The sequence below is a fragment of the Abramis brama genome (genome assembly GCF_963993115.1).
Source record: "Abramis brama genome assembly, chromosome: 12".
Lineage (NCBI taxonomy): Eukaryota > Metazoa > Chordata > Actinopteri > Cypriniformes > Leuciscidae > Abramis > Abramis brama.
The window spans coordinates 26,989,654-27,015,775 of NC_139974.1; the positions used below are offsets into that span (position 1 = coordinate 26,989,654).

Genomic DNA, 26,122 nt, shown 5'->3' on the forward strand with positions numbered 1-26,122 from the left:
ACTCGCATCTGGAGCGGAGGAGGAGGAGGCGGGAGCGCGGGCGCGTCACCGAGCGCATCTTTGAAGAGCGCGCAGGCACAGAAGAAAACATCCTACAGCTCGGCCACCCATTCAGCTGGAGGATCGGCCTGAAGAAATTCATGGAAATAAAATAGAATTTCATTCCCTTTGCTTTTTATTTTTTGTTTTCTGATCACAGCCAAGACAATGGACTTCAAAATGGCCGAGATGACTAATTTAAAGCCAACCTATGGTAAGTGAATGGGTCTATCTATATTTACGTAATGATGGGCTTTTACTGAATCTGTATATTAGGCTATACGCTACTGAAACTGCGATGGTGTTACTAGGCTAAATGATTCGACATTAGTATTATTTGTTTTTTAATTTATTTCGGAGTCAGATTTTAGATTTATGTTTTATTTTAAATAGCTTACATATTCTGAGGAATGTTTACTGGGTAGTATGTTTATTTAGTGTATAACCTGTTTTACCACTTTATAGGCGTATGTATAGTGAGTTAGGGCAAGTTATTTTGGTAATAACTGATAATAAAATAGAAAGGCTACTGAAATTCTTAATTTTCACCAATCAAGTGTAAAGTGCAGCACCGGAATAGGCTACGCACATGAAGCCAACATGATTCACCACCTGAGACAGATTAAGTGTGTTTATGTACACACACATGCTGCGTCATGTGATGGTTTATTTCATTTGAATAAGTCTCAAAGTAGCAATAAATGTAGGCCTACTTATTTAGATACACTAAACTCTCGCATCCCTGAAGACACTGCGTGTGAATGACGTCATGTCTGTTCACTGCGCGAGGCGTCAGCTGGATCAGTTTGTGCCCTTACCTCAATACATCATGTATTATAGCTATATTCATAATGATATATAATACAATCTGTATTGCGATTAGGCCTACATGTTTTCAGAAGGGATGGTAACCACAGTTAACCTATACATTACTTGCCTATTCCTGTTATGAATGTATAATGAACACATGATGATAACATATATTACTATTTTAAGATCTAACTATGTATGTGTATATACGGTCCCTATTTTAGGCTAATATATTAAAATTGTGGTGATTATAGGCAGTGTTATAAGACATTATAGGCTATTATTATTAGACATATAATGCACATTTGTATAAGCTTCAAGTATAGGCTACCAGTACCCTACATGCTATTCCCATTATTATAAATATCAAATTTGTGACATGCCACAAAGAATTTATGCCCACATTTTATTTGTCATCACAGTATCATTATTGGCTCTATTTTTTATACCACGGAGCATAGCCTATATGATTTTAACAGGATTGAATAGGTATGATATGAGTCTTAACCATCAAAAACACCACTCATTTTTGAATAGCAAAAATGAATATTAAAATATTCTGTCTATTTTATAAATAGTTGTTGTTACTTGCCATGGTAGCCCAACTCACTAAAATATATACAATTATTTAAAAAAATATCAATAATGAACATACTGTCCAGAAAATACTGCTCAGAATATTTAATGACAAATAAACCATGATCCCATTAATCTAATATCTGAGTTCAAAATTACATTTTAAGTTGTTCAATGGTTTTAAAATTATTAACCGTCAGATGTATCAGCTGTTAGTCTTCAGGGGGGTTATATCACACGTTGGGGGAGGTGGGCAGTTTTGACGCGTTTCCTGGTGAATGCGTGTGATGTAGTTTGGGTCAAGTATTTTAGGAACACGTCTGAGGCATCTTGGATCACAAACCACCACGTGGGAGTTGCCTGGAGACAGAATCAGCAGCGAGATGTGTGCTCGAGAAGAAAATAACCATGACTAGTCCAGCCAGATAAACACAGATTTAGGGTTTCTGAAGCCATGAAGGAAATAAAACCCTTTACTCCTTCAGTATTACAATTTTCCAGTGATTTGTCTGTCATCTCTCAAAGAGAAAATTCTATATGATGTGACAGGACAATAGAAAATCAGAACATGTTGGATGTGTGTGCATGTACGGTTGTGAAGTGGGATTTTAGACAGATGGTGGGTGAGGCTATCAAACACAACACCACAGAAATAGAAACAAAGCCACTAAAACATATATTGTTGCTTGGAAATCCTGCTGATTACCTTTATGGAAAAGAAATGTGCATAATTGTATTGAATGTACACTTGTACTTTAAATCTTAAAAGTATACTTGCAGATATATCAATGAAATAAAAGGCCATGTAAATACTTAAAGAGAGTTCACTTTCATGACTATGTTTTAAAAAAAAATGCACTTTGTATTAATGTCAAATTATGACCTTTACTTTAAAGCACATTTTAAATCATTATGTTGTAATGATCTTTTATCGTGCTTTAAAGAAGTACATTTATTTTGATTTGTTGACTAACATACTTAAAAGCACATGTAAATTCCTTAATATATTACAAATATATTTAAATACATGACATATTATAATGCAATTAAGTATTGAAAACATTAGGCTACATTCAGTTCACACAGATTCTTTAAAATTATATTAATTCTGTATTAATAAGTACTTTTAAAAAGTATGTTTTAGTGCACTTTTCACAAGGACTGGTAGCTGTATATAGACTGCATATATATGACATCAAACAAGCTTGTATATCACTGTGTCTTAATCAGCGACATGATAAATTGACAAGCGATAACAGATATCGATGCCACAAACTACTAGATATATTGTTGGTAGCTTGCTTTTTAGTTTTACTGGATGGCTTCGCCCCACATTGGAATATCATTAGTCCAAATCACATTCTACATAACTGTATATTACACTGCAACTATGTTCTGATTTTGTTGCTTCAGTTGGTTTCAGTGTGAAAAGACAAATCACAACAGGGTGTAAATGATTGAAAATAGTGAAACAAGAAACTGCATGGTTTCTGAATTCAAACTGAATTCTGTCAGATTAAGGCTGTATCAATATTAATCAAATGTCAAGTGCTCTCAGATGATAACATTGCCTTCATTGATTAGGCAGAGAGCCGAATGACCTTGCAGGACATTATTTTAACGGGCAAAATAGAATCAAGAAAGTGCTTTCAGGAAGGAAGGTGACCAGGTCAAGTCTCAAACGTTAATAGCATATCTCTTTTGCTTGTTTTTAATATGGATATTCACAGTCTAGTTGGGATTATTAATATTGGCAGCAAAAGTACATAGGATGAGACGTCACGTTACTTGAATGAGTCTGATTAAAAATGTTATAATTTTGCTGGTAACATAACATTCAGAAATGATTATTATCTCAGTAGTGTGTATTTTATTATACTGTAACCTACACTGTTGGTTTAACAAAGTTAAACCCTTAAATGTAGTTTTTTTTTAGTGTCTATCCTAATGTTTTTAGGTTGATTCTATGATAATATTTAATGAATTAAATTATTAAATTGTGTAATAATTATTACATGATTAAATATATAAATAATAATAATTTTGATGTTACCACATGAAGGTTAACATTTTTGTAGGCAGATTTCAGTAATTCAGGGAGTGTTGCAGAATTTCTTATGTGCTCAGACCCAGCCATGTGTGTGTGTGTAATGGAGAGGTATTTTATTTTATCTTGAAAATATGTGAATTTTTATTTTATTAATTTTGGACTGTTATGGCAATTAAAACGAATCATGTTCCAACTCTTTTTACTGCAAACTGTGCAAAGTAAAAAAAAAAAAAAAAATCATTAATAATTCAATTGAAGAGTTGTTTTTGAAGACTAAGAGGCTTTGAAGTGATGTTCTAGCCTTGACTATATTTGATCTCAGCTTATCACACATATCTGGTATGTAAGTGTATATGTCTTGTTCTGCCTTTCTCTCTCTCTTGTGTGTGTAGAGGGTGTGTGAAGCTGCAGTGATTGAACAATGGGTTGATTTATGCGCGTGACTGGTGTCAGAGTGACAAGTCTTCTCTGTCCCTGTTGAAATCCAGCACACAGTGTCTCTACAACACGACTGCTGGTGATACTTATTTTCACCCTGCTGGTACTGACATACTACCACTGACAGCAGATATAGAGAGCGAACCGTCTTGATATGGCAGCTAACTAAACCTCTTCGTGATCCTGTTGAACGGAGAGCAAAACTGTGGGTGGCGAATAAGCGTAAACAAAAGAAAGGGTGAAAACTGAGAATCTGGCAGTGCTGAGCATCATTATCCACACCTGTCCGCTTCGTGACCAGCACATCCTTTTTTCTTAACCTCATCATTTTCCTATCCTGCTTTCTCTTAATTTCTACTCATCACAAACCCCACCCTGCTGTAAAGCTCAGTGGTGACTACAGACAATGGGATCATTTCTCATTTGTGGGCAATTTTGTCCAGCTTATTAATCATGTGGGCTCACACGCAAACACACTCATATTCAGCACACACAGTTGTGTGTACTTGTGCAACTGACGCACATTATGGAGTGTGTCATAATCAGTCATGTGTTTGGCGCAGGTAATGTATTGTTTTTTTGAAAAATGAGTCGTGCTGACGTACATTAATCTCTGTTGAGATAAGTGCCACACATTTTAGAGCGTTTAAAAAAATTTCCGATTTAAAATTCTAATTTAATGGGGGGAAAAATACACCTATTACAATGTATTTTTATTTTTTAAAGAGATGTTTGCCTGTGAAAAAGTTGCCATCACTATGCTATGTGGATGCTAGCATAGTTCTTTTAGCATGTTGCTAAGTAGTTGTTAGGGTGTTCTGGGTGGTTGCCAGGGCGTTGTAATGTTTAGAGTTATTTTAGTGTTTTACTAAGTGGTTGTTAGGGTGTTTGAGGTCAAGTCCGGTCTTTGACCACCCAGAAGACCAGATATGCTAGCTCGTAGAACCTTGTGAAAAGAAAGCACACTTTAGCATACATTTAAAAAGAGTATTTATTATGGAAATAATATGTTTGCGGGGCGGTTTACATGACACCGTTTTCAACTAAAAACGTACAACTTTTTATGCGTTTTGGCTGTTCATTTACATGACAATGCTGTTTGGGAGGCCCGAAAATGCAAACTTTGAAATTGGGTTTCAACGTGCTAGTTTTTGAAAACGATACCGTTATTGTCTCTGTGAAATCTACAAAAATGTAAATTTGTGAAAACAGTGACGTCATGTGCATGTGTATTATATGTTCAGTCTTGTTTTTCTTTTCAATGTGACATCGCCAACTACTGGCCTGGCAGCATAGTACAGGTTTTTAATCGTTTTCACGGATCCGTGTGAACGGGGATCGTTTAGACAGTAGTGTTGTCTGTACGTGAAAAATGTAAAGGAAAATATTTCCGTTTTTGTACTTTAGTATGTCAGTCAACACATCAAAATAAGTGTACTTCTTTTAAGCATGACAAAATATCATTAAAACATAATTGTACTTTAAAGTAAAACTGTAAATGTGACATTATTGCAAAGTGCACTTTTTAAAAGTGTATTTAAATGTGTTAAGAAACAGTAATGAAAGTGTGCACTCTTTAAGTGCACTTAAGTGGCCTTTTTTTTATTATATTATCTGCAAGTACAGTTTTTAAAAAAATATATACTTTTAAGATTTGAAGTAAACTACAAAAGCCATTCAGTACAATTAAGCGCCCTTCTTTTTCACAAAGGATTATGGTTTTAGTCTCCTTTAATGTAAATCTATGGGATTTTTGCACACATTGTGCACACGTTTGATGAAATTACTATTACTGAAATGTAACAGCACATTTTTCAGTAATCTGCATAATTTGAGGTCTCATTAACAGAAATGGTGCGGTGTAATACTTATGGTTAGGATTTTGTTCAATCCATTACTAAAATCCATTACTGGCCCCTGCATGTTTATTGGTTTATGTTCACACTCGTTCTGCGATTTCTGTCAAATCTACTAGAATAGCGTCTATTTTTGACTGTAACATACCTTATTGCCGCTCGACTTTTAAACAATCTGCTTTTTCTTTTAAAGCAACCACACAGTGGAATGCACTAACAGATGTTATAAAAAGCTGCAGTTCCATTAAGAGTTTTAAATCAGAACTGAAAGTTTCTCTGAAAAACAATCAAATTTGTACTCACTGACATTGATGGGCTACTGTTAAAATGTGTTTTTTTGTATCTTGTGTGTGTTTTTATTTTATTTTTTTCTCTTTTGTATAGGGGGTGGGGGAGTGTTATTTGTACGGACTGCAGATGTAAATTAGCCTGCGGCTAACTCTGGTACAATGCATCAAATGGCAACATTTATGTTAGAAATTGTACATGGTCCTTAATAAAAAAATAAAAAATAAAAATAAAAAATATGAACAACAGTAATAGTATTAGCTTGAGCATCCACTGCTAATAGTTATTTCAGAGATCATTTAGATTACCTAGTATGTCAGATTTCAGTTTGAATAGTGACACTAATTTATCATTTATGAAGCAATTACTAGAGCGAGAGCTGAGTGTATCAGCTGGCAAAATGATTATTTCCCTGTGCTTCTTCTCTCGGAGGGGTCGTTTCTAAGCAACAGAAGCAGCTGGCTTTAAAACATGCAACCAAAAGTGACATCATCTGGCCCGGAATCCCTCTGGGGTGGTTGAAGCGGCGAGGGGTGCAGCCTTTGTGTGGACAGAAAAAGGGCGGGTCGACCGAGGCTGGCGGGTTGGTGGAAAAAAAGACATTAAAGAGAAAGCAAGAATAATTTAGGTAAAATGTCAGGAAATATAAAGCCAGCAGGGTCACATTATAGAAAAATGACAGATACAGTTTTGTATCAAAGATACTGGTTTCAATCAGGAATTTCAAACATCTCATGTCTCCCTGTTAGTTTTAATCAACACCCTTCTAAGAGAGGTTTTTCTGGGGTTTATGGTGGTACCTGAAATGAACTTTAATGTGTAAGGCAAGCATTACTATTGCTCAACCTTTACGGATTATTTAACCCTCAAAACATGTTACTTAATGGTGTAGTGTTATTTTGTGCTGTTATTTTCCTAAGGGAATTGTCTTGATTTTAAGAAGTACACTTCTGATGTGTTAACTAACATACTAAAGCACTTGTAAAGTACTTGATTATAATTACAACTGTCGTGTTATTCGATATTGCATGTAAGCGCTCTCTAAAGTACAGAAATCAGACTACAAAAATGACTGCATAGGAAATGAATGGGAGATGAATTTCACCTAGTGAAAACTTTTGGTACTGCGGCCAAATAAAATTACTGAAAGCTAATTTTTTTTAGACATCAGTTTAAGTTGGAAATTAAATTTTCAGGTCTCTGCTCAAAAAGAGAATAAATGGATTATAAATACAGTGAAAATATAATTTAGTACCATAAAATCCCCTAAAAATACTAAATAAAAAACATTATCGAACTGAAATATAGTACATTCACTTCATTGAAATAAAAAACAAACAAATTCTGTCATTTTTGACCGACACGCGAAGAGGACCAGAGGGTTAAAGAGTTATAAGCCATGAACCACAACACTACACATGAATCACAACAACAATACAAAGTTTGCTAATGTACTGTGTACTTAACGGTTTTAGTGAGGGAAAGAATTGCAATCCTATGAAGAATTGCAAACAGCATAATCGAATTTTAAACAATGGCGAAATATAAATTGCAAAATATGCATATACAAACATTTCAGTATTTTGAGAGCATAGTGAGATCAACTCAATCACGTCATACGCAGCGCTTCATGGGATTGGGCGGAGCTAAAGAGCTATTTTGGAGCTTGTTGCTTTTTTTGACTCTCTGATTGGTGTAATTATTTTGTATGAGTAATGTAGTTTTTCACCAGGAATTCCACTGTTAAACACGATTATTTTTAAAATTAACTAAAATAACACATGGCGCTGAAGGCTTCAACAGAACTAAATACCATGGATTAACAACCTCTTAAATCACAGTTGGTCTGTCTTTAAATGTCTGTAATTTATCATTCAAAATCAATTTCCTAATGGGGAAAATTTTTTGGGGGAGTTTTTGCTTCCGGAACCCAACTGTTGTACTCTATAAACACTGCCTAGCAACGCCTTGGCAACCATTTTGACAAGTTTTCCATGAGCAGCCATCATTCATTAACTACTGCCTAAATTAATTATTTTATTTTAATAGAGGTCTTAGGTTTTTATCCCTCATTTTCAGGAAACCTGTAGAGTCTTGGATGAGTCACTCTCGAGTGGTCGGTAAGCTGCAGTAATAGGCAAGTTCTTTGGTAATGCAGCACACCATCTTCCTCTCAGATTGAGGCCAGCAGAGCATTAGTGATGTTTTACATTAAAGCAACAAAATATGCTGTCGTTAATCTTGTATGAAATGTAGTGAATGCTATGTGGGTGAAGGAGTGGGTGTGTGTTTGTACATGCTTGCTATAGTTTATAAAGGAGACTAGTGAGACTTAATAAATGTTTTATTATGATAAACAGTTAAATAAATCTTAGCTATGGCGAAAAGTAATAAATTGCGAAAGGTACAATTGAGGTCATTTGTTTGCATATAATATAAGTGTCCAACCAAAGCATTTTCCCCCTAGGCTAGCATATTTTTCCAATTGGTTTCAATGAGAGCACCCCGTTTGTTAATGGCAGCAGCATGACGAGGCGCTGAGTGTCTTTTTCACGCTGAGCGCTCTGCGTTTTTTTCTGGTAGCCGAGAGTTGAAGAAAGTTCCACATTGGGTAAAACGCAGCGATCATCACTGTCACTCTTTACCCAGGCATTCAATCACAGTGGATGAGGGGCGGGACAAATACCACAGTGACCAACCGTTACATCCTGCTGGGATAAAGGCAACAGACAACAACAACAGGCACAACAATGGAACAAAATCATTGAAAACAAGAGTCAGAGCAAATACTTTACATTGCATCAACTTTTTTATTTCCAGAAACAAACTATATGGGAAATCAGATACTAGTAACACTTCGGCGGATATTTCGTATGTAGCACATATAACTCCAACGCTCTTCTGAAAACACTTAAGAGCGCTGGCCTTAAGGTTCAGTCACATTTACAGCTGTTCAGTCAAATTTCAATAGGAATCCACGTGATCTGGAATTTAGCGAAAATTGCACACGTTGGTCACACAAACTGGCCATGTAGACCAACAGAAAGCTGATTGGTTATAAAGTTACTTCTTTGTGTTTTATTATTATTATTTTAAATTACAAACGACACATTTGACTGGGATGTTTCGTGACATACACTCTAAGAGTTTTCAAAGCAATGCCACAGAAGAACCATTTTGAGTCCCTAAATAACCTTTCATAAAAAAACTCTTTTCGCCATAAAGAACCTTTTTTTAAATGATTAAAATGATTAAATTAAATGACATTTTCAGCAGGTGGCTTGTCTCACTAAACTTTATTGCTGTACTTTGTAGCTTGGACATGTGGTTCGTTTCTGTGTTCCCATTGGCTGGCATTTCCTTAAGGCTGTTGTGTGGAGCAGGAGAGCACATCCTGTTCTCATCAGCTCACTGAACCCGGGCCCAACTTAGAATTCCAATCAGCTCTGACCGGCATGACGAAAGAATGGGACCTGTTGTTGCCACGGCGACCTGAACACTTCACCACCCAGGCCTTTGGAGTTTGGCAAGAGGAAAGAAAAGATGAGAGAAGTGGAAGGGAGGAGAAAGGGGCAAAGAAAGAGGGGTGTAAGACTGTGAAATGAATATAACAAAAAAAAAGAATAGGGAAGAGTGTCAAGTAAGTAAATGGAGAAATGAAAGAATGAGACAGACAAAGCAGACTGCAGAGGGAATGGCAAAGAAAATGGAGTCTGTGGCAGCGAATCTATCAAAGAAAGCACTCTTAAAACTTACCGTGCTCCAATGCTCCATCTCTAAAGCAATAGGTAATATCTCTCTAAAACAACACATTTTCTGGTGATGTCATCTAGGCCGTGCAAGCTTATTGGTTAACCAGTGACCAAATAGCTATTTTGCTATTTTTCTAGGCTAATGTTGTAAGTTTCTATACTCTTATCAATAGTTCATGCAATAATTTAGTAGTAATTAATAGCGGTCGACTTTTATTTTGGCAGAATTCTTTTTACAATCTTTACAAGATCTTTACAATCTTTATATTAAATAGTGTGATATCACATTATATATTGGCTGTCAGCCATCAAAAAAGTGGTTTATGTAATAAATACAAATAAATTAATATGTACAAGAAATTGTATAGTTTTTTTCGGTGTATTTTCTTGTTATTTTAAAGAAGAAACAATGTCCAAAAACAATCAACCTACTAACAAGACACTGCGACAATGCTGCAGTAATGACCGAAGTCCGCTCTTTCAAGTCCTCTTAAGTTCATATTTATGAGTTTGAAAGTTGTAATTATAACCTCAGGTGCATTCAAATCACTTTAGTCAAAGCAAAACGGCGATATTGTATCTTTTCTACACAAAATGTAAAATATTTTCATCTACAAAATGATGAATAAAGAGCATTGGTTGCGTTTTTGCTAAATATTTTTATTCAATTTAAGAAGGTGCTGTAAATATAATTGCTATATTCTAATGAGCTTGCACAATACGGTATTTTGTACATGCAACTTACTGTAGATGTCTTATATTGTAAATGAAAAAAAAATCATTAATTTTTATTCTGCCCCACGTTTTCTCACCGACTCACCCCCAACTCAGAAACTCCATATGATGGGCGACAGCGGAATATTTGACCTCTGAATGCCATGGTTGACCTGTCGGAATCAGAGTCAGCATTCGCAGGCCAAACTCCCACAAAATGAGATATTGTGAAACACCAACTTTTGTAGAACTATCCAGATCCCAATTAATAAAATATTATTGAAGTAAAATGGGTGGTGATTGTTTCATTTTGTCCTAAGGCCATGTGTAGAGCCCTCCGGACAATGGCATGCTACTTTGTCTGTTATTAAAGGTGTTTGGGCAAAGGGAGCCCACAGTGTGATGTATCCTAATTGAATGCCCTGCAGCATAGGGCAAAAGAAGCACCTGCCAGCTTCAGTTAAGCTTGTTATGGTCTGTTTCTGACATTTGAAAGTTTCAGGGGAATTGTTTTAATGAGCCAGATATGACAGCCATATAAATGACCAGATTCTGTTGGCAGTGTCAGTTTTGTCACCTTAATGAAACAGAGGAGATGTCTGGGTGTTGAGATTAGGTTTGTGTGAAAAACAGTAAATGCTCCAGCCAGGTGAATGTTACTGCTGTGCTGGATCTTCTCGTGGGCTGTAATAAAGAATCCGTGATCATAAATATAACTGCTGTGCTCAGCATCAGCCCCATTAGATAGCAAATGGCTGTGAAGCAAGCAAGAAACAAACAGTCATGAATTAAACAGGAAAGAATCCAAGCTGCAGCCAAGAGCAAGAATTATCCTGCAAAATACCCAGAAAATTGTTTTTCATTACCACGGATCATTTCAATAGCCTACCTAGAAAGCTAATTTTTTTATTTGAGTGAGCTTTTTTTCTCACACGAACAACTATACTCCATGAATCTTTTTTTTGTGCTGTTTTTTTCATATGCATGTTTTTGCATTTGCCTGTACTGACCTGAAGCACTGCTGCTGTTTTTCTGTGTTCTCTTCCCTGTTTAACTGGGTCAGTCTCTTACCTCAGTCTGATGATTCAAATGATTCATGAATAGACAAAAGACAAGACAACATGGAAATATATTAAATAATAACAAATTGAAAATAATTTCTATATAAATGTCCAAAATGCATATTAAAAGTACAAACAACACATTACAGACAAAAAATAAAATGATGGCCTTTTCCCAAGTTCAAGTATGAATGATTGTTTTGCTCTGTTTCTGCAATATTCTGGCATCTTAAATCTGCAGTCTGATGATAGAAACTGTTTCTGTGCTTTGCTTTGAGATCTTATTTTATTTATTTAGCCTATTCAAGGTCACAGAAGGTAGTTTGCTTTAGTACTGTATGTTGTAGAAGTATATTTTATTACCATGAATGCAGACATGTTCATATAGTTCTCTATAGTGTCAAGAGACTCTCTTTTGTCCTAAATGTCATGTTATTCAGAAAATATACTTTTTTAACACTTTCTCTCGAGTCCCGAATTTGGTGTCCAAGTCAAATCTAGAGTCAGTCAAAAAGTCAAAGATGTGAATTCGAGACTCTCTTCTTGAATTTATAATCATGATTTCTTGTGAAAAATAAGGATACTTAATTGTATTGAATGTGCACTTGTAGTGTAAATTACGTCAACACATTGAATAATTCTGCACGCTTCAAGGCACTTCAGTGGGCCTTTAATATACATTTAACCTAAAATACATTTCCATTTAATTGCAATCAACATGCAATTAAATGCTCAAGAACATTACATTCAATTTGCACAGTAAATATATATATATATATATATATATATATATAATTATACTTAAATATATTAATTCTGTAATAAGTACCCCTTTCAAAAGTATGCTAAAATGTATTTCTTTTCCCCAAGAGGTGATCTAATTTCTTGTCTTTGTCTCTTTCAGATGTGTCCCCAGTGCTGGCAGGTTTTCTGGGTGCAGGGGTCTTGGTTGTCTCCGTGACAGTGGCCGTTTTCCTGTGGACGTGCTGTCAGCGGCGATATCGTCAAATGGCAGGTGCATACAAGCTGACCAGCGGCCCCTACGACCCACCTGTTGACCCCCCCTACAAGTTCATCCACATGCTCAAAGGCATCAGCATCTACCCCGAGACCCTCAGCAACAACAAGAAGATTGTACGGGTCGGCCAACGCTCAGGATCGAGTTCCTTGTTAAGAGAATGGAGTCGTGGATCCCGAAACGGTGACGTGCTCCTTGTGGATGCAGATCCTGAAGGTGGTACCACGCACCTACAGATGAACCACCTGGTCCCCCCTATGGGTCCTCCCAGACTGGAGAGGGCGCTGCCCATCCGGGCGGACTACTGCTGTATGGAGAGCAGCTCAGGAAGCAGCAGTGAAGCACCCAGTAAAACGGCATCACCCTACAGTCTCAACTCGCCCTCTCTGGGAACGCTCAGTCTGGCGATTGACTACAACTTCCCCAAGAAGGCCCTCGTTGTCACTATCGTAGGAGCGCAGGGGCTCCCCGCGGTGGACGAACAGGCGGGCACTTCTGACCCCTACGTGAAGATGACCATCCTACCTGAGAAGAAGCACCGGGTGAAGACACGTGTACTGAGGAAGACTCTGGAGCCCGTGTTTGACGAGACGTTCACCTTCTACGGCATCCCTTACAGCTTGTTGCCCGAGCTTACGCTGCACTTCTTGGTGCTCAGTTTTGATCGCTTTGCACGAGATGATGTCATTGGGGAGGCGGTCGTGCCGTTGGTGGGCGTAGACCCCAGCACGGGACGAGCTCATATCACCCAGCAAATCAGCAAGAGGAACACACAGGTGGGTGTTTCTTGACCTTGCACAGGATTGTGGGATATCTTAGGTCACGTACACGCTGTAAAGTTTCAGGAGTGAGAAATTTAGAAGTGAATCACCTAACGTAACGGAACACGACTCACTCCTTAAATTGTGATGATTGACACCGTGGTAACCACAGCAAAGTTCTGGCATCTTGTGTGTTTGGTAGCCTATAGTATTTTTGACCAAAATAATATTTCAGCGACTAAAGACTTATATAGTATACTTATTTTTTGTAAGGTGGTGCAAGTCGCAATATTTTTGTCTTGTTTTCATATAAAACATTTGTATTTATTACTGTTTATTTTGGGCTTATTCTTATTCGCTGTTTTTTTCGAACAAAATCAGGCCATTAGAATGAGTCAAAGCTCATACCTCGTGCCCTGTGATTTTTTTGCAGAATTTTTATAGAATGCAGTTGTCACTTCTGTAAATCACAAAACTTTGTGTGTACAGAACAGGATTAAGTACTAAAAGGTGAATTGACAACCGAATTTAGCTGCAGTGTGTATGTGGCCTTAGATGTCTGTAATCTTCATAAAACCACACTTAAATCATTCGTAAGCATGAAAACATCAGTATTGGGTGCTGCTGATCCTGCAAACGGCATCATATTCCTCTGCTGTTTTTCGAGGCAAGCAATCGTTAAACTTAATCATTCCCATGAGATGGCTGCTGGAACCTTTATGGATCTCCCTAGATGTTTTACGGTTAGCGGCAGTCATTGTGGGTGAAAGGCTTTCTCCAGCTTCTCTAGACATAAACCTGATATAGGAAATAAGGTAAAAGAAAAGATTTTGAGATCTTTGCCCCAGGTTAAGCGTGTCTGTGATTGATACAAGCAGTTTCAGCGTTGCCATCAATTCCAGTTAATTGAAGCTATTATCCCACAGCTTTCCTTGAGATCGAGTCCCAGAGGTGTTGATTTGATTGTGTTGACATTTTGAACCTTTTTTTTGTTTTGGCATTTTAGAAGATATATGACTTGTGATTTTTGAGACCTTTGTAGCTGCATTTGTACATTTATATTTATGCATTTAGCAGACACTTTTATCCAAAGCGACTTACAAAAGAACAAAGCATTCATTTTAGAGCCAGCAATCCTTGTATTACACAATGCCAGGTTTATTAGACCACTAGATTAGGAAAACAGCTAGAGAAGAGGAGAAATGTAGATTTTTTAAAAGTGTGTGTTTGTGTGTGTGTGAGTGCATTGGTGCATAGGTGCGTCTTCAGCTGCTTCTTAAAATATGTGATGTTCTCAGTAGTTTGAGTGGAGATTGGCGGCTCATTCCACCAGAGAGGAACAGAGAGAGTGAAGGTTTTGGAAAGTGACTTTTTGCCTCATTGTGAGGAAACAACAAGATGTCGCTCATTCAGTGAGCTGGCGGGAGGGAGCATACATTTTTAGTAGTGGGTTGAGGTAGACCTGAAAGCCAGCTTTAGAACTTTAAACTTGATTCTGGACACAATTTGGGAGCCAGTGGAGTGAGATCAGGAGGGGTGTGACGTGGGTTTTCTTAGGCTGATTGAAGACTAGACGAGCTGCTGCATTCTGGATCATCTGCAGAGGCTTAGTCGTGCTGGTTGGGAAGACCCGCTAGTTCGCCCTTCGAAATTACAAGCGCTTGGACGAGTAGCTGTGTTGCGTATTCTGACAGGAAATGCTCTGGATTCGGGCCAAATTCCGAGCTCTGAGGCTTCTCCTTGAACAGCATGCCAAATACACATATTTTATTCTATATTTATTCTAACTTATATGTTAGTGTGAACTCTGTTAGTGTGAAGTTTCCATTTGTAACTGTCAGATTAAAAAAGTGGTTTTAAGGGGAAGCTTTTTTTATTCAAGTTAGTGTAAAAAAGAAGTACACTTAAAATGTACCAAGCACAATGTTCTCTCATCATTCCTGATTTCTAACATGCACTCACTTCATTCGCCATGGTCTTGCGGCTGTCAGGAACGAAAGCTGCTGCTCTCTGTACGTTTTTTCCATCGCCACCTTTCGCGTTCAACTGTAAATTTACACAAGCTTATTTCGTCCATTAGATCAAAAGATCAGGAAAAAGCCCATACTTTTACTCACCCATAGTCCCGTCCCCTAGTGGAAATCAGGTGGACAAAAAGAGTGGACAAAGGAGACAGTTTAAAACACCTGGTATAAACGAGCATGTCTTCTTTGTCTACAAAACGCATCTTAAAGGAACACTCCACCGTTTTTTCATATTAAACTATGTTATTGCCTTAACTAAGACGAGTTGATACATACCTTCCTCGTCTCAGTGCGTGCACTCAATCGCTCTGGTCTCGCAGTAAAAAGTCACGCCTGAAAAATCCTCTCCCCCTCTCACTTCTGTCATCAGAACCAACGTGACTTTTTACTGCGCCGAGTCGAAGTGCTCCCGAGTCCCAAGTGCTATTCTGCCATACATTATAGTTATCCTTTTTACCCGCTTAGAAAAGCGCCACGTTTTATTTTGTGTCACCATACTTGGTCGTGTAACTACTCGTGTAACTGTATTTAAATAGGGAAAACGTGGAGAAGTTTGGTCGCTTCTAACTTCATCTCTGTTTGGTTCCTAATGAATGAACTGGGCTAAGCTAAGTGCTATCAAAGTGTCGCCGCGGCGCCAGAGCGATTGAGTGCACGCATTGAGACAAGAGAGGTATGTATCAACTCGTCTTAGTTAAGGGAATAACATAGTTTAATATGAAAAAACGGTGGAGTGTTCCTTTAATACCAGGTGTAAACAGGGCCAAAGATTACATTAGAGAATAGATTAGAGAACGTTTATTGTTATTACAGGCATGTACAAGTATGCAGTGGAACGAAATGTCAATTCACTAGTGTGCAGTGCAGTTTACAAAAATATAATATTATTATAAGGACACATGGTGAGTAATTCAATTACTTCACTGTAAACAACGCACTGTGAACATTATTCTTAGAAGATTCATGTATATGTGTGTGTGTGTGTATACATATATATATATATATATATATATATATATATATATATATATCGAATAACACTGAAAATTATAACTAAGTACTTTACATGTGCTTTAGTATGTTAGTCAACACATCAAAATAAGTGTACTTTAAAAAATGACCAAATATTAATTTTTTTATTTAAAATTTACTTTAAAATAAAAGTTTCAATTTAACATTATTACAAAATGCAAAGTAAGATTTGATGTACACTACAAGTGTACATTCAATACAGTTAAGCACACTTCAGCACACTTTTTTTTACAAGTTTTGTTAAGTAAAGGTTGCTATTACTTTTGTAAGTGATGATGGGAAGTTAGATGTGGGGGTGGGGAATTAGAAACCACTTAAAAATCACTCCGAACCACCTAGATAGTTTTGCATGGACAAACATCAATCATATTTTCTTGTGTTTCATACTATAGATGTTATATTATGTAGCTGTATACCATTGTGCTCCTTATATGTATGGGCTGGGCTTTATGGGTGGTGAGAGCGTCTATTGATCCACGGCCCATTAAAGTGGCATTATGTAGACAGAGAGTGTAGCCATAAAGGTTACAGACTGCAGGGGGGACATCCATCAGTACAGCCATTTGGAAACTAGCACTACTCACATCATTAGCAATGATACTCAAACAAAACAACAAGCATATATTCAGTTATTCACTTCATGAAAATTATTGAAACTTTCTATGCTTCTGTAGTTTCTTACCCCTGTTTACAGATGGTATTGATGCCTTTTATTGATGGAAAATGCGTTTCCTGTAACCACTTGTAATTGTATTTTGAAGGGAGGGTCTCTGGTGTTTTAACTACTGTATATACAGTTTGAAGTCAGTAAGATGTTTTTGAAAGAAGTCTCTTGTGCTTACCAAGGCTGAACATCCCCAGAAATTATATAATATTATAATATCACAATAGCAATATTTTGAAATATTATTACAATTTAAAATAACTATTTTCTATTGTAATATATTTTAAAATGTAATTTATTCTTGTGTTTGCAGAACTGAATTTTCAGCATCATTACTGTAATATGCTGATTTGCTGCTCAAGAAACATTTTTATTATTGTCAATTCTTTGAATGAATAGAAAGTTGAACAGAAATAGAAATCTTTTGTAACATTATACATGTCTTTACTGTCATTTGATCAATTTTATGCATCTCTGATAAAAAAAAAGTAAAATCTTACTGATATCATTTTTTTTTTTAAACAAAGCATTTATTTGCCGCACTATTACCCAGTTTCAAGTGGAATGCTCATTGTTTTTTTAGTTATTAGTGATATTTTCCTTATACTGGCATCTGTGTTAACTGAACTTAAACGTACAATATGTAATTTTTTCGCCGCTAGGGGTCGCTAACCTTTTACAATAACAAAGGTGTAGTTTGATGACGCAACATTTGCTAAGAATTATGGATCTTGTCGTCAATGTCAAGCCGACCGATCTAATAATGTTTATGGATGACTGAATACATCAATGTTTTTATCATGACTGTAATATGAAGCAGTTCGGCATTGCTAAGAGACAGCTATCAGCTCCACACGCGACGCGAGTCCCACAGATATAAAAGGAATATGGACATTTCATTCTACCGAACTACACGCGAGTGCAGAATTACTACTCACAGGTCAGTTTATTAGACAAATTAAACTTGTGAGGTAACGCAGCGCTGTTTCACTTGGTCTAACATTACACTAGCACACTAAACTGCATTTGAATGTGTTGAAATTTATGTTATTCTATGTGTGTCTGTATGAGACTAGCAGTAAGCTAGATCAACATTAGAATAACATACAGATCATATTCTAACATTTTATCATTGTTGAACTATATAACATTGATTAGTTTTATGTAAATGTACTCACCTGTTTAATAAAGTACATGTAGGAGCGGTCGAAGTCTCGGACGTGGAGCTCTTGGCATCTCGAAAACACCGCGCTGATATTGATTCTCGTTTTAGTTCTCCTTTTTTATCCAAAGTCTGCTTGCCATGGTCCATAATGTTTGAACGAAACAACAACAGCATGCAGATAGACATTACGAACTACACAGTTGTCCACGTCTGTCGCCTTGGTTACTATCAGAGGGCTCTGGTTACTATGGCAGTACGAGCGGAAACCAGGGAGAACGCGGATATGACGCCATTGACGGCGACAAAACGGAAATAAAGAAACGGTTCATGTCTTCGAATTAAATTACAAATTTCTCCTGGTTTGAAAGTTGTTGGAAACAGTCAGGATAATGTAAGTACACAACTAAAAAAAATATATAACATAGATTTAGTGATTATAGTGATTTTTGCTATTTTTAAAGCAAAAAAAACTACATATTGTACCTTTAAGATGTGCTTTACATGATCTGTACAACTGTGTGTTGATGTGGAACTTCTCACCAGGCTTATATGTTTGGTTTTTCCCATATTTATCTTTTAAAGTAAACTTGAAACCCCCTGTTTTAGTGTAATAGATGATTGAGAGGTGACTAGGCATTTATATGTCCGAGAGACATTAGAGCAGATCAGTGTTTACACTCCACTGTGATCACATGCATTTTTGACTACCTTGAAATATACTATAATTTGTGATCACAAAATGTTTTGAACCTCTTTTACACCTATATTTAGAGCACTGATTTTCTGCCTGTGATGATCGGGTCACACAAGACAGATAGCAGGTGTAAAAGAGGGCTTAGTGAACACCTATTGAAATAGAGAGAGAAAGCGCGATTGAGTTATGAGGAAGGCTTTGCAACCATTTTCACTCATACACAAGCAGAACACCATTAAAAGTGGTTGCATAACAAGTAATCATAGTCTAATACACTGCTGTATTTCCATCAAAACAGGAACAATAGCATTATATGCGATGTTCATAATCTCATTCTCTCTGGCCACAGGAAATCTTAAGTGCTTGAAGGCAAATAAGTATTTGAGCTTGTGTTCCCTCTTTGTAAATCAGTACACAGAATATGCAGAGTAAGCTTGTTCAAATCAGAGAACTTCCTGTCTGCTTTATACTCTTATATAAAGAGAGTATCTTAAATTGAATCAGTGCCTATGGCTCCACAAGACAGGAGCATTAGGGTGTTGGCTGGGAGTGGTGGACAATCGATTCCGCCAAGAGAAAGACAGACAGACAAAGAGAGAGAGAGAGAGAGAGAGAGAGAGAGAGAGAGAGAGAGAGAGGATTATGGGAGAGAAGGAAGGAGAAAAAGCTCAGGAAACAGATGGGGTGCAGTTTGTGCAGTGAGAGAGAGATGGGTGATTATGAGGAGTGAGTGACATACTGCGGCAGCGCCATGCTCGTTACGCTCGCTTAGTTTCATGGAAGAGAAAGAAAATGAATGTGAGCAGAATAAGAGGAGCTAGGGTGACCTCAGTCAAATTCGTAGGTGTCTGTTTTAAAATATTCATGTATATATTTGTATTTGAATAGACACTTAAATATACAATACCAATGTATTGACAGTATCTAAAGTTTAATCCCTTTATGTAACTTCAGCAAATCCTGAAATTAACAGAAACCACCAAGTTCTCACTAGTTATTTGTCCAGTAATGTTTGCATAAAGTTTACATGGTTGTGTTACAAGTTTATCTCCTGAGTGCAGAGGTGTAAAGTCCAGGTTCAGAAAGTAAAAGTCCTCCTCAGTATTTTGTTCCAATCACCTGGATTTGCTAATTAGCATAGTTTTTCAGCCAGGAGTTCTGGCTGAGTTCATGGGTGGAATAAACATATGGCAGGACTTTTACTTTTTGACCCCTGGACTTTACACCTCTGCCTGAGTGTTACAGTCACCAACCATGACAAAGACTTTTTAATAGCTAATTTATGTACAAATTAAATCCAGTTATTTGGTCTCCTTGCATGGATAAATTGGATTATCATAAAATCCCAACAAGCATAGCATACAAGTGAGACATGATGCAACATTGTATGTAAAATTACAGTATATTCCTGGTTAATAATTGCACAATTTCACAGCAATTTCACAGAAAATAACCCAGCATGGATTGATTTCACTGTAGATTTTGACTACAGTACTTTATTGTAAAATAATACTGTTTAATACTGTAAATTCCTGTCAAATGTTTACAGGAAATCTACCCCTCCCCGCTCAAATAGATCTATGGTCAAAATACAAATCAAAAGAAATTTAAGAACACAGTCACCCATAAAGACTGTGTCTCATTGTACAGCTGAAAAGAAAATCACAAACACTTACAGACATTCACATTAAGATGAAGGCTGTTTTAAGTCCATGTTTAGCTCAAGGATGCCTCCTAATTCAAGTTGCAATGGTGATGACCAGGAGCAGGACTGGAATCTTTACTCTCAGAGAAGAGAAGAGAAGAGAAGAGAAGAGAAGAGAAGAGAAGAGAAGAGAAGAGAAGAGAAGAGAAGAGAAGAGAAAAACAAAGACAGAGACAGAGACGGCAACAAGAAACAAGAAAAAGAAAAGGCAACGTTGTCTAGTTATAGAAGTCTCTGTATATGATGTGGATGAAGATCTGTGCCACAGAAAAAAAAAAACAGCTTTACTTTTACATTTATTTATTTAGCAGATGCTTGGATAAAAAAAGTGACTGAGGAAAAACACGGATAAAGAAGCCAAAAATATTAGCAGTCACAATATGCTATTTAAAGAATAAAACAGAACAGCCCTAAAAATGTAAATCTTCATCATTTTCTTTTTCAATCTGTATTTTTGTCTTGTTGTCCAGTACAAATATCTAAACATTCTAAAAACAAGATACATTTACATGGGTCGAAAAATTGCATAAGACAATAAAACTTTAAAGAAAATAGCTTCAATTATGTTAATTCTTCTAATCCCATTTAAACAGTTTAAAATAAATGTAAATGTTCTTGTTTTGAGCTTAAATCTAACAGTAGGCAGGCTTAACCTTAAAATAAGGTCAAACTATTTGGCATATCTTGAAAATGAATTCAAGATATACTCTCTGAAAACCTTTTCAAAAATATTTCGATATTTTTCCTGGAAAATAAGGCAACTATTATTTGTAGCAGTGTAGACCAGAAATAAATGTGAAGAACAGTACTGAAAAGGATTTCTTTTTGGCAATAAGTGGCTTTATTTATATCTAAAGCTGTTTTTATGGTCTCAGAAACCGGGTTAAGGCTGGATGATTGTTCTACCATTGAGGGACAGTGAAAGTTCAGCACTGAAACTAAACACAGTGACTGTACATAAACACTTAATGAGGAAAGCATTAAGACAGTCTATATTTGGTTGCTTGTTGCTAAACAACTTGCCGTTACATTTAGGAACTGTTTTACATTTGGAACTTGTATAACTGTAATCACAATTTGCTATTAACACTGCATTTACTATGAGGCAGATCATAAAATTCTGGGTTAAAAGTCTCCTTAAGCTGTTTTAGGTGGTTGTTGCTGAAGGTTTCAGTGCTCATAAGTGTCAGATTGCAAGACTGTATTCGCAGAGACAGGGTTAGAAATGAATGTCCTCTGGGAGTTGCAGCATGGCTTGCAGAGATGCCAATGCTCTTTTTCTCCTCTTCTCTTGTGACAATGGACAGGTGCCTTTGATTATTCCACCTTGCTTACCCACATGAACATATGATCACCATTGCCCAGGGAGAACTGACAGGTGCACAGATGGCTCACCATTGCAGTTCTCCCTCACACTTAGAGAATAAGTGGCGATTTAATATATCATGTGAGCAGGACAAGCTCTGGTGTAATTGCCATGAATGCCCTCTCCTCCATTTTACTGTCTAGGAGATAAAGTAGGTTTTTCATCTAGCACCCAAGGTGGATAATGACTTCATCCAGGTTATCAGAGATGTAACATATGGAATAAGACCCCCAATGCATACTGAAAGGAAAGCCCCTGTACTCCCAATGCTTCTAGAGTTTTGGAGGACCCTGTCTTTGCTGACAGAAGGTACTTGCCAATATTTCTGAAGACTTGACACCAGCAGTCCATATGCAGTCATCCTTTTGGCCAGTTGAATCTGATTTCAGTTCCGGAGATCCTACAGAGTTTAGCTACAGTTTGTCCCAACATACCTTCCTGTAAATTTCTAGTAAATGTTGATTACCTTGGTCCAGGTGTGTTTAATTGGGGCTAAACTCTGCAGGACAGTGGTCCTCCAGGAGTAGGATTTAAAACCCCTGCTCTTGACCAGGGGACCCTCCAAAGACAATTTCCCAAAAAACATCTTACTTTTAGTCTGGTTTTGTCCCAGAGGTCAGGAGTGCCAGGAGAACATAGTGTTCCTGTATTGCAACACTTCCTTAGCTCTTAATCCTATAACTTGCAAACCCTACCTTGTCCCAGAATCAGGGGTACCGTTAGGTCTCTCAACAATCAGACACTGATTTGGCTATGATGGCCATGGGCATTGAAGCACTTGGACAAGGTTGTAGTACTCAAGACCGGCCTCTGCCTGAAGTCCAAGCTCCAAGACCATATTTTCATGGTCTTGGCCTTGTCACGGACTTGGGAGCATTTGGATTTGGCCTTGAGTCAGATTCATTGCCGATTTGTGCATATGATGCACTCTATGGTGCTATCGTGTTTCTCCGCAGGAGTGACACTGTGTGACACTGATGCAAAACCAGGTTTTATTCACCCTGAACTTATTTACACTGCCTGAATCATTCACACCCTCTTCAGGTCTCTGTATTGTATCTGATTCAACTCTCTTCTAGTCTTGGCCTTGGACTCGAAAGAGCTGGTCTCGACTACAACAAAAAGTGATAGGCATCCTCCTCTTGTTGGCACTGCTCTGGGAAGTATGGATAGTTGGACTAGGCTTACCTTACTATGGGACAGAGTCTGAAAGGGCTGAGTATCATGAGTCGTTGGGGCAATCCCTTTACATCAGTCCTGTATGATCACCGACAGGTCATCTCGGGTGGCTCATCACTATGATCCTTAGTCATTTATCTGATGGACTTTTGTGTATGCTTATAAGCATTTGTTCAATTTCTGTTCTGTTTCTCCATAGTGTGAAAGTCGCGGGGAATTGCTGGTCTCACTGTCCTACCATCCTGTTACTCACAGGCTTAATGTGGTGGTCCTTAAGGCCAAACACCTACCAACCATGGACATCAGTGGTCTTTCAGGCAGTAAGTGCACAGCACACATATACACAAAAATACACACTCTTAAAAATAAAGGTTTCAAAATAGGGGGGTTGCAAATATTATATTTTGGGTTCCCCAAAGAACCGCTTTTTTTCTTATTGTGAAGACCATTTTAATAATCTGAAGAACTTTTTCCACTATAAAGAAAAGATGGAATGGAAAGGTTCCATGGACGTGAAATGTTCTACATGAAACCATAGACGCCAAAAACAAATCTTTATTTTTAAGAGTGAAGATACTCAAATAATCCCAATGATGATGCCAAAAACGTATCAGTATCTAACCTCTCACATCATTATTTCTCTTCTCTACCTACAGACCCTTATGTTAAAGTGAACGTCTTCTACGGCCGCAAGCGCATAGCCAAGAAGAAGACGCATGTCAAGAAATGCACACTCAATCCTGTTTTCAATGAATCCTTTATCTACGATGTTCCCACTGAGCTAATGCCGGACATCTCTGTGGAGTTTCTGGTCATTGATTTTGACCGCACCACGAAGAATGAGGTTGTGGGTCGCCTGGTTCTGGGTGGTCAGAGCCCCATTCCATCAGGGGTGACTCACTGGAGGGAAGTCTGTGACAACCCAAGGCGGCAGATTGCCAAATGGCATAACCTTACAGAGTACTAGTGTCTGGCTAAAACATTGGGAAAGCAAAGTGTATTATTCCACTTCCTTCCTGTCAGCCCCTCTATAGAAAGAAGCCCATTTAACAATCTCTCATTTTCCCTATATAGATAGGTGAATGAGTGGATGAGTATGTGTGTCAGTACAAAGGACCCGGAGCAGTCTAACGGAACCACTTAGTAAGTTCTCGAATAAACTTAAAGCAAAAAAGAAGAAGAAAAAAGTAAATTATGGCTCTGAATACCTGTATGAGAGTTATACTAAAGTATCCTCAGAGCCTTTCACCACTATACAGGCATATTCACAATATACATACACTACTTTCAATTAGCCGCATGTTAGAGATAATGAGACACTTTTATATTTAGCATAAAGGAGGGCGGTAAGAAAAAGTGAGCTTCTAGCCCACTTTTTAGGAAAATAATGGGGTGAATTTTTCATAGTAAATATGGATGAATGGTGATATAAACTGGACGCCATCATGAAAATTTTTGCTAACATGCTAATATTTACCACAGAAGGGAAGGTAGAAATATATCTATTATTTATATCCATTTAAAAAGTTTTTATTAATGCTTAGTCTTTTGATTACACTGAAACTGAGATGTAACTTCTCTGAAAAAAACTAAACGAACAAACAAACAAATAAAATAATAAAACTCTAAATATCTGTTAAACAATACTTGGTTTTAAGGCAGAGTTTTCAGCCAACCACATTAATGTTCCATACAGTAAAACCAGTCTACACTGTCTCCATGCTGTAGCTGCTTTATTTCTTTGTAGCTGTACTTATACTTTATTGTTAATTTCTCCATCTTGATGACAAAGCACTTCTATGACATATTTTCTTTTGCATATCTTAACATATCTACTATTCATTGATTGAATTTTTTTTTCTTCAGGCATATCTATGCACATTTCCATTTTACTGCAAATGACTTTTTTGACCCAGTTGCTGTGCTGCCATAACACAGAGATCAGGGAAGGTTCGTTCAAAAAAGTTGGAGGGAAATAAAGATTAATTAACAGTCAAAGCCAAATGTGACAGATATTAGCATAGTTGCGTATTGTCTGCAAATTTGTACATTTTAAGTGCACCTAACATCACAGTTTTAATTACCATCAAACATGTTTTTTAAGGCCACACTTAATTCTTAAGGCAATGCAACTAATTCTTAATGTCTTTGGTCAAGATGTACATAATGTATCATAGGGTGTAACACTGGTACTCTTTTTATTTTCATGGTACAATTGAATATCGCCAAATATACCTTTAAACCTTTGACATATAAAGGGTGTCATGAAATAACAGAAATTAAATTTGGCCAGATCTCTAACCACCCCAACTTTGAAATCTTAATAACTTTAGTAACCTGTTAGGTTATTCAGTAAGTTAGTCTATATGAATTAAAGCAGATATATGCAGATTCAGAATTTTTTTTGCACTTTCGTAGAGTACTGTATTTATTTTTATGATTTGTTTTCAAAAGAAAGAATATATATATATATATATCTATATGTATATGATAAATCAAAAACCTAACAACTATGATAGGACTAATAACTGACCATTTTAGGATTTTGGCATGAGCCAGTAACCATTAGTCAGCGTCAGCTGTCGAAAACTAACCAAAGTAGATGGACCAACGTTTTGTGGTGTGTATATCGCACCCCTGAGAAAATTGAGCGTTGGGGACCGCAATGAAGCATCTCACACTGCAGTCTCACAATAGGCCCAGAGTCTATGTTTGAAGGCATGCAATGTGGATGTGGATGTGTTCCTAATTATGTCATTCGGTGCCCACAAGCCCCTGAGGCAGATTTAAATGCCATTTTCCCAGTGCGAATGAGCGCATATTAAGTTAGTAAGGCAGAAAGTGGGAGGGTGAGAGGAGGAAAAAGAAATTGTCTGGCTCATTAGAGATATTTCGTATTTAACATGTGAAATTAATATAGCAGTAAATTA

General features: G+C 37.1%; 1 protein-coding gene across 1 annotated transcript; it reads left to right on the top strand.

Annotated features, from left to right (window-relative positions):
* On the top strand, positions 1–25,635 carry syt11a (synaptotagmin XIa). Its single transcript, XM_084130371.1, has 4 exons — positions 1–253; positions 12,489–13,378; positions 23,392–23,512; positions 23,849–25,635. Exons 1-4 carry the CDS (start codon positions 208–210, stop codon positions 24,157–24,159), a joined length of 1,368 nt encoding a protein of 455 aa, XP_083986497.1. The 5' UTR covers positions 1–207; the 3' UTR covers positions 24,160–25,635.
* Positions 25,636–26,122: the final 487 nt, after the last annotated feature.

Excerpts from the sequence above, each read along its gene's own strand:
- syt11a (XM_084130371.1), top strand. The coding sequence starts at position 208 with ATGGACTTCAAAATGGCCGAGATGACTAATTTAAAGCCAACCTATG. Across the intron at positions 254-12,488 it reads TAATTTAAAGCCAACCTATG|ATGTGTCCCCAGTGCTGGCA; the intron begins GTAAGTGAATGG and ends TGTCTCTTTCAG. Across the intron at positions 13,379-23,391 it reads TCAGCAAGAGGAACACACAG|TGTGAAAGTCGCGGGGAATT; the intron begins GTGGGTGTTTCT and ends GTTTCTCCATAG.